General features: G+C 41.7%; 1 protein-coding gene across 1 annotated transcript in view; it reads right to left on the reverse strand.

The window, feature by feature from the left end:
* The window catches only part of LOC134195177 (V-type proton ATPase 116 kDa subunit a1-like), a 57,803-nt gene that overhangs the window by 19,632 nt on the left and 24,679 nt on the right, over nucleotides 1-13,492 (reverse strand). The window contains exons 14-16 of the mRNA XM_062664183.1: nucleotides 11,787-11,923; nucleotides 11,597-11,730; nucleotides 6,470-6,575 (exon numbers count right to left, since the gene is read on the reverse strand). Coding sequence (XP_062520167.1) covers nucleotides 6,470-6,575; nucleotides 11,597-11,730; nucleotides 11,787-11,923 — 377 coding nt within the window. The remainder of the gene's footprint in view (nucleotides 1-6,469; nucleotides 6,576-11,596; nucleotides 11,731-11,786; nucleotides 11,924-13,492) is intronic.

The following is a 13,492-nucleotide window of genomic DNA, read 5'->3' on the forward strand; positions in this document are numbered from 1 at the left end:
TTAACAGCAATATGCAAACCGTCCCCAAGACAGTCTCTATTCTGGTTACACCCTCTAGCCAACACAACAAAATCCGGTACAACTACCCTCTAAAGTTCAAGATAGCAACACAAATAGCATCATCCACATCTGAGACAGGAAACAACTACTATAGGTATGACATAAAGCCTTATTGTAAGAACATCACACATTAAGATGACAATAGGCAGAAGTGACTCAACAATTCACATTTACCACACACTGACTGTAATGTTTGCAATGCTGTCATAGAAATTCACTGTTTCATCCATGTTTGCACTGTTCAAGAGAGTGCAGTGGTGTAATCCCTTACAAGCCGACAATTGACAAAAAATCTGATTTAAGACACTAAGAAGTGCTTTCCTCTTCTCTTAATTAGGTCTACATTTTGGAGTACAGTGGAGTCTGCTTAACTCGAACCTTCAACGGACCATGATAACAGTTCTACTTAAACGAAATTCTACTTATCAGAAAAGCTCCTCGAGCTCTTTTCTTGTTCAAGTCCGTCTTTCCTCCGTAGAAAAGCCTTTGGTATCTGTCTTTATCACGAAGTATAGTCGACAGCGTGTTTGGCGCTATTCCAAAGTCGCTCGCAATTTCTTTCTTTCTCTTTCCACCACTTTCAACGCACTGTATCAACTCAATCTTTCTCTTAAGCGACAGCGTTACCAACTTTCGAGAGCTCGAACGATAACGTTCTGATGTATGTTCTGTCGACATGTCTGGACACAGACGACGTCTGATGCAGTACAACCACGTGCCGCAGTGACGTGATCATTTCTTCAAGTTACCCGGACATTTCTCATGCACGGGTCTGCTGCATTGATCGAGATAGGCGAAACTTCGACTTACGCAAATTCGACTTACCAGGAACTCTTTGTATTACTTCGATCGGCATTCAACCGGGACCAAGAGAATCCTTCGCGCTATCCGGAAGTTCGACTTACGCGAGTTCGACTTATGTGGACTCCACTGTATCCACTTTCTACTTGACAGCCCATAATCATTGGTTTCAGATCCATGTTGCATAAACAGTACTGCTGCTACTTGCATTGCTGCATTTGTCAGCATCATGTCAGATATAATTAAGCCACAATGTAGCCTCAGTGTCTCTCTTACAGAAATCTATACATGCATCAAACTGAAAATTATCTGTTCACATCTATCATGCATTTTCCTAGTCTTCTTGCCTTTCCCAGTTCATCATACTATTTCTCACCTCATCATATTATAGACCCAACCACAGACACAGTTCTATCAGTGCTAAGTTAATGTAAAAGGACATGTGGTGCAAGCCTCGGTGCACACATGCACGTGCTCTTAACCTAATTTAAATATTCGCGGTCGCTTACAGCTGCTTTCAATGCAATACAACTGTCATAACCCATGAACAAAGCCGTTTGTAGCTCCCCTACCTCTAGAATGTGGAAGCTTATGAGTCAGAGCTACAATCCACCTGGAGCTTGGTCAGAGTCATCCAGGGGCACTGACTATGGCGCAGCTCTAGGACTGGAAACCAAGGCCCACACGTACCCGTCTGCTGCATGATGTCAGAGCCAAGCCAGCGGTCATGTTCACCCCAGTCAATGACCAGGTACTCATTTATACTCCTGAGTCGAGAGAAGCAATTTTGTGTAAGTTTCTTGCTTAAGCAAATTATGTCTTAGCTCGCCATCACAGTGACTTGAACTTGCGATCCTTCAAGGTCCCAGATGTAAACACTCCACAAGATGACTCTCTAACCAACTGAACTATCACAAAAAATGGACAATGGACAAATGTCAAGCCCTCCACGCCATTCGTGACTGACATCAACCTTAAGGTTAGTTGCGGAGATAGCTCCCCCTGCCTCTAGAGACAGGGCCTCCATGCACTACGTGGAGGCTTAGGGCCAGCGCTACAACCCACCTGGAGCTTGACCAGAGTCACCCAGGGACACTGACTATGGCGCAGCTTTGGGACTGGAAACCAAGGCGCACACGTACCCGTCTGCTGCATGATGTCAGAGCCAAGCTAGCGGTCATGTTCACCCCAGTCAATGACCAGGTACTCATTTATACTCCTGAGTCGAGAGAAGCAATTGTGTGTAAGTTTCTTGCTTAAGGAAATTATGCCATATCTCACCATCACTGTGACTTGAACCTGCAACCCTGCAAGGTCCCCGAATGTTTTCATTCTCCAAATGCACTCTCTAACCAATTGAGCTACAGCACCACATATCACATATCACATATCACACACACACACACACACACACACACACACACACACACACACACACACACACACACACACACACACACACACACACACCACAAAACAACCCTGCAAACATCAGAAGCTGCCAATTTCTTGGTCACGCCCCCAAGCTTATAGCTGGGCTCCTGTGTGCTACTCAGGAGAAACATTGGGCCTGTGTTAGCAATCTCTTGGAGCCGGGCCAGATACTCACAGTAGCATCGGCTTGTGAAGCCATCTGTGGTGTGAGCACCCGAAGTCTCACCTGGACCACAGTGGCTGATGTTACGTCACAGCCAAAGACCAGGTACTCATTGGTACTCCTGCGACGAGAGTAGCAATTATGTGTTTCTTGCTTAAAGGAGCACTACACCCATTGATGCACGCACAGTAGACATTAACGAGTCTGTAAGCGGTATGCATTAACTAATTCTGGGCTGCAGGCACTTGATATGAGGCTGCCTATAGACTGATTAAATAAAATTTATTAATCAGCTTTACCTTATTCTGAAAGTTCACGGGAATGGTCCAATGGTAAAAAGTACAAATATTGAAAAGTGGTCCAGTCCCACAGGTCGGACCGGTGGCTACATCCCTGGGTTTATCTACGGAGCGATGGATACCATGTTCTGGCAAATTTGTGCAGAAACACCAACATACCCTAGCTAGTAGTGATTTGGCACTCTTCCCTGCTTTGTCAACTCCCGCTGTTTTCTTTTAGATGGCATGGTATAGATTCTGTGCGCATGCATAGGAGTAGCTTTATTTGTGCTAGTCACATGTTTCTCTAGCCTTCGAAGCTCTAGAATCAAATCTGCACAAAACGTAATGTGCAACAGCATCCTACCACGTAAACTGACCCTCTACAATACATGATCATTGGCTTGCTGTGCAGTCTTTGTAGTACAGATTCTTTTTGTGAAGATGCCTAGATGTATTTGAGCAGGTCGCTAAAGGATCCCCCACATTCAGGCAGGGCACAAGGAAGATGAGGCAGGACGTCACACCCCGCTCAAAAATATCTAGCCGAAACACTACTGCACACACACACACACACACACACACACACACACACACACACACACACACCAGCCCTCAAATTAAAATTATGATTGGACATCGAAAATTGTCTGACCACTTTTGCTTGACTGATCAACTCTCATTGTGTTCGGACATGTTGTCCGGGGATGTCTAAACAAGCTCTATCACATGGACAGGAATGGTGCCCTTTTGTTATCCAAGCGCCTTCTGTAAATAGAGAGGAAAAGAAATGAGTAATTTCCTTTGCTTGCATGGGCTGTCTGTTATCCATTCCACTCTTGTTTGGTTTGTTGCCAATCTAACAGCTACGTAGACAGAAATAGGAACACCCTAATAAATAATTATGGATTGAATTGTCCCTCTGCTTACCTGTTGCAATGGTCATCTTGGAGCAAGTATTTTACAGCTAAAGTTGATCAAAACTACTGGAAAGACGTCCCTCTCAGAGCATATAGATCGCATGACATTGCTGTGGATGTAACTGCTATAGCGAAGTGGTCCTCTTCTTGTTTGCTAACTGGAATCCAGACAGAGCTCTTAGTCTGTGGTGGCCAGGTAAAAATCAATGACAAAATCAAAGCAACATCAACCTCTTGTCTAGTGCCACCAGTCATACTAACGGAGGAATTCCAAGTTTGGGGATAGGATCAACTGAAATAGACTAGTTAATGGTTAATTGTTTAGTAATATTTGGTCTAATTCTAACTTGATCCTGGCATAATTGTATCTTAGAAATATAGTGTAAATCCACTATCACAAGTATCTGCCACTCAGGGATTTCATGTACAAAACAGCTTGTTAGTTTTAGTATGCATAAAGTGCAATGAGTTGCACACAAAAGTCTAGAATTGCAAAAGCACCGGCGAATACTACAAAAATTCCCATGGTTAACATATACTTTGTAATGAATTCTTTCTGCTTTTGCTGTCACAAGCAAACTAGAAGCTGCACAAGGAGGAGACAGCAGCACATACGATAGTTTCCTATTATGAGTAGATAACAATGTAATAGAAATTTGGCAAACAAGTGGTATTAGTATTAACTAGCCTACACCCGGTAAGTCCGAGCGCAGGCGGCGGGCAATGGAAATCAAACCCACCCAGCACTGAGTCTATTTCCCGTCTATAGCATGACGCAACTTCCACGATGGAACAAAGCCCACCCGAGTCAAGTCCCCGAGAGGGGTCCTCAGCAAGTCGAGTGCGAGAGCATGCGCGAGACAGCCGAAATCGTAGGCAGCGTCGGCGCGCCAATCCGTTCATCCGTCCTGCTACACTCCGTGCGTACGAGCGGTCTACTTCCTGTCAAAAACGTCATGTTCCAGTCACGTGTGTACATAATACCTCCATGTAATTACCTATACATGCTTCAACTGCTAAAATGTACTGGGTGTACGGTGTACACATCCACCTAATCAAACCGCAAACCGCCCACCTGATCCCGCCCCAACCCGCTCACCAGTCTATTCCTGTCACTTCCCGTCTCCAGACATGATGCAACTTCCGCATACAAACGAGACAGCGCAAAACGACGCTTAGCACAATTATATATAGATTATAATATTATTGTTAGATGTTGCATTGAAATACCTTTAACATAAATACAAGTTTACCTCTAAAATGTGTTTTAAATGACTAATACTCTAATCGTTTGAGCACATTTAATTATTAAGAATGAATTTACAACAGTAATTCAAACAAATTTTGCAGTGCATTATAATTTTTGTACAATAAAATCTATTGGATGTCCAGACATTTTCTGTTTGCCTTGACATATGTCCTGGCAGGTGAGAAAACTCATATTCACTACTGTATTTATTTGCTATCAAAATATAAACATAAAATCTTGCTGGTTTTTGGACTTGTTATTGATCAAGATGACAACAAGTGGTTTAGCCTCGTATCAGACCCTGACTTCTCACACTGTCGTGCCCCGTATGACGCAACAATGGCTGATGACTATATTCAAACCTGAGCTAGTGTTGTCGCATCATACGGGGCACGACAGTGCAAGAAGTCTGGTACAAGGCTAATTACTGGTTAAGATAATGCAAAAAGCCTGCTCAGGTTTAAACATAGTCATTATTGCCAGTTATAAGCAGTATGGTTGTCTCGATCTTATGACCTTGACTTCGTGTAATTACATTGCAACTGAGTGTGATCGCTTCTCTGACAAAAATGAACCTACACTGTACCTGATAATCTTCTGTATGATCTGGAAGCCATATAAGCTGAGTGTGTAAAGGTACTGTTAAATATGTTTTGTTTCAAGTGCCATGAGAAATACCAACAAGATGTGCCCATGTTTGCTAACAAAAGTTCTGGCCATACACCCTCACCCTTTTGCTGTTGCAGTGAAAGACGGAACGTTCCTACTGTTTAACAGCCATAGACATACAGAAGCAAACAGCCATAGACATACAAAAGCAAACAGCCCTTTCTTTAATTATTGCTTCATAGTACAGTATTTATCCAAAATTACTATAGTATTATCTTTTGCTAAAATTACTGGTAGCAATTTGCAACAGTGTACTCAACCGACGCTTTTATGACTCGGTTTAGACTTAACTTACTTGTTTACAGAAAAAACTTTGTTGCTGCTCGAGTAATGTGCTGCTTGAAAACACTGTTGACACTGCAATTCAATGCTCCCCAACGCTTTCATGCAGACACCCATATTTATCATCCTAGTGACCATTCATTGATATTTACAGACATTACTCAACTTCATCACAAGTTGATTTTCTGGTCAACACCGTAAATTTGTTCCTGCTGGCACTGTTACAAAATAACCACAGGTCTAAACGTGTACAGCAGTTAAACCAAATCATTCCTACAAATGCAGCCAATGTTTAGCAAAATGCCAATCAAATGAAAGCACCTTTGGTGCATGCGAACTCTCTTACAATACTTGGAATGTTAGCTAAAACATTCTGGATAACCTGCAGCAGGCTTGAAAAAACTGCCATAACTAAAACAACTAAGCCATTTTGCATACATATACAGTATGTACCAACTTAAATCCACAAAAACACAATCTTATCCTCAAAGAAACACTTACCAGCCGTTAATTATGACTGTGATAAATTAGATAAAGCAGTAATAAACACCCACCCACCCACATGCACACACACAGCAGTCATGACAAACATATTTCTAAAAAGGCCACTTACTGGATCCATTCCAAATGGATACGGATTTCCATTATCAAAGTTCGTACAAGGACTTAATTGAACAAATTCATCCTTTGCTTTTTCCCAGCCTTCAAATTTTTCTATCCTAAAGAACAAATTTCAAAAGCAAATCAGATTCAAACTGTTGACCAATGCAACAAATGCTCTACAAAATGACACCACACAAAGAACCCATATGATTACTAACACAATGACAACCTTTCAAAAACCAGATCAAACAAACATTAAAGACACACAAAGGCACATAATGGCAGAAAGACAAAGACATTGTAGCATAACAGAAAACATAACATCCTAATCAGACTACTGGTCTCATGAAGAAGCACTAAAGTGCTAACCTCTTGGCTGCTAGCCTAGTTAGGGAACAGCTGCTGCACACCTACTAGTACCTGCTAATTAACATGAAGAGGGTTAGAAAGAGGTTGGACACATTAACTGGCACGTGAGAAATACCTGGTATGCTAAAAGTAACACCAGCATCACAATGAGTGGGCAAGAAATTGGCACACAGCTGCCTCTCTTGACTCAGGAGTATAAATGTGTACCTGGTCACTGACCGGGATGGTAAAGACCCCTGACTACGACAAAGTCTATCAGCCACAAGGGTCCTGGTGGAAATTTAGGTGTCCACACATTGCACGGTGCTCTTGTGAGAACCTGGCCAGGCCCCAGGAGATTGCTTAGCACGGCCCTAGCTCCTGTGTAGTGCACAAAACTCAGCTATCCAGCTGGGGCATGACCGTTATCCGTTTACCATATATAACAACTGAGTCTATACTATTTAGAGCTAAACGTTCTAGAATTAGTCTAGCATTAAAAAAGTCAAAGCCTGACAGCAAGCTGTTGATAAAGAACTGTGACGATGAAACACCGTCTTCCTTGCAATCATCTTCAAGATGTGCATGCTGTTCTCCCCGACACATCAAAATATGTTTGCAAGCCACACTGGAAATCTAGGTAAAAACATCACCAGGTCAACTGTTAGAACTAGTGATGACGATTCGTCAGCCTCTCCTTGATGTGAGCAGTCAATTGACCGTCTTCAGCCAAACTCAATGAACTTTATTAACACCGGGTTTCCCCCAGAATCTCTTAGCAGGGCAGGCCGCCCTGTTTGAATTTTAAGGGTGTGGTCTTCAAGTATTTACCAACAATGTGAGAAAAATTTCTAGATCTCAGAACTCTACATGAGTATGAACATTCTATCTATTCTTATGCACACAGAAGGCACATGAAGAGATTGGAGAGAATGTTAAATAGAAATAAATGCAGGTGTACTAGTAGGTGCAGGTGTACAGCTTTGAGTACAGCTTTCTTGCAATGTGATCTGTGAAGTTCGCCTTCACCGACCTTGTTTTGACATCAACAGGCCAACACGCATTCAATAGCATTCTCTACGTGTCATTGGTGAAATTGATCTAAATTAGTTGTCATTGTTGTCCTCTCACTTTGTGGTGAAGAGCACTTCACACTCTCTCCGTGCTTGACGTATCGTAATTGTTCGATGAGCGACTGATTGTATTTTTACCAATTGTTCTACTGATTGTTCAACTGTGTACCGTCAGTAGCTCCGTCAGTAATATTAAACACATTACATTAATATTAATAATCCACCCTTTTGATTTGATTCAGGGGAAACCCTGTTAATAGTCATCCTGCACCTTTGTCACAGTGTCCTTGTAGATGAAAATGCTGCTAAGTATGGCAAATACAAATAAATTTAGAAAACATACAATTTTGCCCTCACTGTGACTTGAGAAGTACCTGAATTCCAAAATATATGCAACGAACTAGAAGCACACTATGGCAGCCTATACTCAACAAAATACTGTAGATCCACAAATTTTCGTATGGGCTCTAACGGACAATCTTAATGCACACTAGTACAGTAACTGTTTCATTCTGTACTTGTGTCAGCGTACGTGATTCATGAGTTCTAAGCTAAAGCAAAGTGGTATCTATGCTTGGCTCATGACAAAAGATAAAAAAGAACTACCACTACCAAGGAGAACGTGAGCTGCATCCGAGATCTAACAAGAGGACATCGCAGTTGTGTAGAGAAAGTGCTGGATTGAGATCACTCAGCAGCCAGGCGAAGAGAGAGGACAATATCACGCTATGACTCCAAGACTAGGCTGACCACTTGCCCAAGCTGCTGAAGAATGTGCAGGGCACACGCTTGTCTGCAAAAACTGTTGAATCACAGAGTCACAAAGTCAACAGTTCAATCAATCCGCAATGCGTATCAAAAACAGTATCAGACCAACGGCCTGAAGAAATGGTACAACTAAAAATTTAGCAGAAAAGGTCACGGCAGCTAGACGCTTTCTTCTTGGACTAGCATTGGACAAATAAGTGATGACATATATTACTTGCATGCCTTGCAAGACAGCAGTTGCGTCGTCAACCAAAGTGTGGTGTTGAGGTATGCATTAGGACTAATTAGATAGAACAAACTGTCACTGCTGCAAAAACATCAACTGTCTGGTTCGTTTTCTGTTGATGCCACGCTAGATGTCTGTCAGAGTACTTTCGGAAACAGTTTGAGTTGAGTGACATCATAATGCTGCAAACTGGACATGCTGTACGTAGAGAGTTTCATTTTGGTCATTTGTTGTTGTAAAACCAGTGGATCTTGTGTCGTGGTACTGTATATCATCAACATCGATTTAGTGGCAATTTGTAATAACAGTTTGTCATCCAAGAAACATTAGTATGCATTTTAATATTAGTACATTTAGGAGTCGTACGAACAATACAAAAACAAAATGCATACGAAACTTTAGGGATTTACAGTATTAGATAAAACCACAACAACTTTTCTGCTGTATGTCTGTTTAAAACTATGATATACAAAATACCTCTGATTTTAGCATGTCAGGAGCATGTGAAGGCCTGTAACTAACGTAGTTTGTGACCCCAAAACACAAGTGCTGCCTGAAAACCATGCAGAAAAGAAGAGAAGCATACCCACTCATCAGTAAAATCAACATCTTAAAAATGAACAAGAAATCTCCCAGGTAGTTCTCCTAATATCCTAAAAGTGCCTGTCAAAAGATATACCCAGGGCTGTCGCCAGCGATCTCAAGACATGGCGCCCTGCTCCATCTTAGGTGGCAAGATGGCATGGCTGCTATGATTACAACATGAGAGCTTGTCATCTTTTGCTAGGTCAGGACTATTATTGGCAGATTAGTCTTATGTAGCCAGACCCTTACTTCCAAGCCATACGTCCGAGCAAGAAAAGGTCTCGGGTGAACTTTGTTTCAAGTCAGGCTGCTTTGAAGTCACTGTGTTGCTGCTTCACAGTTAATGGTAAACAAAATACTGGATTTGGTTTCTTAATTAAGAGTTAAATGCTTCACTAAAGACCAGATTGGTATGCACACTGTGCACCCCTTCACTTACGCTCGCTTTGCTTCATGGTAGTCACTTGTCGTCTATCAGGGCCGTCGGAAGCAAATTAACAGTGAAACAGCCTACTTTAGTAACACATGTTAACGGGGCGTTAACTTAACGCATGTTACAGGCAAAATTGGATAAACAGGAGGACTTAACACCTCAAGTAACTCATCAAAAGATGCTTTAGCTCTAAGAACATAAATGAAAACACACTAAGAAATTAATTTAGTAAGCTGTGTAGAGTCAGTCTCTAGGGTTGAAAACACAAAATAGGCTAAATCATTCACTCAACGGAACTACATTAATTAAGTGGCAGTTGGTTTTTCCACAACATGAAGACATGATGAATCAGATCTCGTGTCTGTTCATACTTATCTTATTCAGACTGGCTGTTTATAGACAATATTAAGTTGTACAGTACGAATGCAGTCGAATTCAGTTGAAGAAGAAAAAGAGGTTATATTTACCCAGGAATGCCCCTTCAGCATGAGGCTGGTCTTCCAGGGGGTCCTGCAGCACCTAAGTAGGCTGCCTTCTTCCCCAGCATTTCTGCTGGTACTCATTTATACTCCAGAGTCGATGGAAGCATTTGTGTGTTAGTTTCTTGCTTAAGGAAATTATGCCATAGCTCGACATCACTGTTGCTTGAACTTGCAAACCTTCAAGGTCTCGGATGTAAACACTCCATAAGATGACTCTCTAACCAACTGAGCTGCTTGCACTTGTTGAACACGGGATCAGTCACGTGACATGTTTTGGTATGTCCTGTATGTAGAGGTACCGTACCGTACACGTCTATGATCAACATACGGGCTACATATCTGAAGCAATGTGACCCAACAACACTACAATGTCACATCTATCTTTGACGAAACACATCTCAATCTTGTGAATTCATGTGCGTACTGAATGTGACAGAGTAGCTCGATTTGTTGCAAAACATTAGAAATAATACATACAACATTGGCCAAAAGGTTGAGCTGCCCCAGCTGCCCCACTTCCGACAGCCTTGCGTCTATAAAGACGCCTACTAAAAACTACAGGTTCTTTGCTGTTAGCGAAACCTGCATGTCTACGGCAGCCAATTCAACCATGGAAGTGTCAACGTCGACAGGATTCGATCTATTACAGTCACGATCAACGTCTGGCTTACACGTAGCACTAGGTGCTGTACTCTCGATCACCTCACAACGGAAACTGGATAATTATGTACTCGATGCTGTTTAACGTCAAAAGTGACAGCAGACAGTCCAGATCAGTAGATATCTCAAAGGGTTCAAAGCTGACATCATCAAAACAAGATGACGCATGCCAATCTGGTTTTTAGTAAAGCATTTAAAAAACCAAATCTCATCAAGTCTCGCATTCTATACAGCTGGTTTCTATAAACAAGACAAGCTTATTGCAGTTCACAAGCTGTACTTATACACTATCTGTGCGTTGATCCCTAAAAGCGTGACTGCTTTAGTTTATTATCTTTGCTTTATGGATTGTCGATACTAACTATTAGTTTTTAAACATGAATAGAAGATCCTGATGTCATCCCACTATGCCTTGAAAAAATTGTATACCAAATTAGAAATTCAAAGAATCAATCCTACTAACTTCCTAGCAAGTATACTGTATGAACAATACACAGGCAAACTCTACATTTACTTTTAAACACTGATAACCACATAATTAAATTTCAAACGCACAACTTACGAATAAGAAAAGTTCCAGTGCGAACCAAATATATTGAATGCTTTTGAAAGACAATCGTTATAGATAAGTCCCGTATACATGGCAAACAGTCCCATCAAAAACATGATGTAACGGCCCTCAAAGATGGTAGATATCTACTCCAACAACAAATACACCAATAATCAAATAAAGTCATAAAGTGATTTCTCACTTCTCCAAGATTTGATTTTGAAAGCTTCTTTTCCATGAGAATCATTGCAAATGCAGCAAGGGCCATAAGCACACCGTGGCCAAAATCACCAAACATGATAGCAAACAAAAATGGAAATGTAATTATGGTAAAGAGGGCTACAACAAGGAAAACAACAAATTACAATACATTTATAGCCTTCTGTTGTCAACTTTTCCTTGTCATCTGCTAGTGTTCCTGCCCAATAGTATGTCATGTCATGCAAAGCTGTCACACACTAGTGGTAGATTAACCGCACACTCTGAAGACGTGCACTAGGCTAGGCTCCACCTTCACTGGCTAATAGGAAATCATTACTCAACCAAGTTGGGTATCTGAGTGCTATCTCAGAGCAAACCTGACAAACTTACGTTAAGAACACCTCAGAACTTAAACTGATGGGGCAATTTCAAGAATTTCATCTGCCAAGTGTAGAGTTTGCTTTGGTGGTCAGTTGGCAGCAAACTTTTTCTTTTCTGTCAGTCATGACATGTACAACATTGGCTTGCAGTAACAAGCAGCCTGCAAACACTACAATGACTTAGCAACTACATGTAATGGGGACAATAAGTTAGATTACGTGAGCCTACTGACGCACTCACATTCCTGGAAGTGGTCTCTCTGTTGTAATATATAGCGTTCCATCCGTTGCTCCAAGCATGATGCAAACTGTTGTGTTACTTTCAGACCGCCTACCGACCGAGCTGCTCTTTGTGCAATTTATCTCTGTCTGCCAACATTTGAGAGAATGGTGCAGTTGCACAAGTGAGAGCAAAAAACCCCTCTGCCTTTCAAATGCATCTTTGTGCATTTCAGCGTGCTCTATAGCACTTATACCGCTGTCTCCTCAAACCAAGTATGATATAATACTAACACTAGATAACATCATGCCGAGGGGTCCCAGATAATCTCAACTATCTGCCGATCCCGCTAGATAATGCCAAACAATGCTGTGTCCAAGTCGTCTTCTGTGGTGACATCCATCCCTACACAAAAATAACTTTCCCAAAAAGCCCTCAATCACCAGACGTCGCTATTTTAGTTGCGAGCTAGACGCTTACGTTCTCCAAAGTGTGCCTTTAAAGTTTAATATTTCACAGTCTAACCAAATTTAGTGAAGTCGGAACACAGAATCTAACTGCAATTGCCACAAACAGTAAACCTAGAATGTATTGTTTGGAAAAAGACACTTGCTACACTTGAAAGTCGCACTTCGTCGACTTGCACTAACGCCCTCGCAAACTTGAAAGCATAGCTATGCAATCAAGATAGAAGGTTGGGCTGAACTACAGGCAAACCTAGATATGAGAGTGCTAGGTATTAGCGGCAAATAGCATGAAAACAAAGTGCATATGATGGTCACGTACGGAACATTCCGTCGACGCACACTAAGCTAAGAGTCTCGCTACCATCAAAATGCTAGAAGTCACTCATGAGAAGTTGAGAAGATGTGCTCGTGGGCTACAGAATGGGCGTGAATGTGCATGCAAGGCTGAAAGGACCAACTGTACTGCATTTGTGCACTTGCACTTATCACGTGACCATTGTATGCGCTGTTTTCACACTGATATGTAGTGATCGCTTGTTCAAACCTGATTTCCTGTAAAACATAACCTATCTGGTGCCTGTGACCTGAGAAAGATAATGATTGGTTTGCGTGCGAACTAAACTCTGCATGCGACCTAAAC

Source organism: Corticium candelabrum, chromosome 19 (genome assembly GCF_963422355.1).
Source record: "Corticium candelabrum chromosome 19, ooCorCand1.1, whole genome shotgun sequence".
Classification (NCBI taxonomy): domain Eukaryota; kingdom Metazoa; phylum Porifera; class Homoscleromorpha; order Homosclerophorida; family Plakinidae; genus Corticium; species Corticium candelabrum.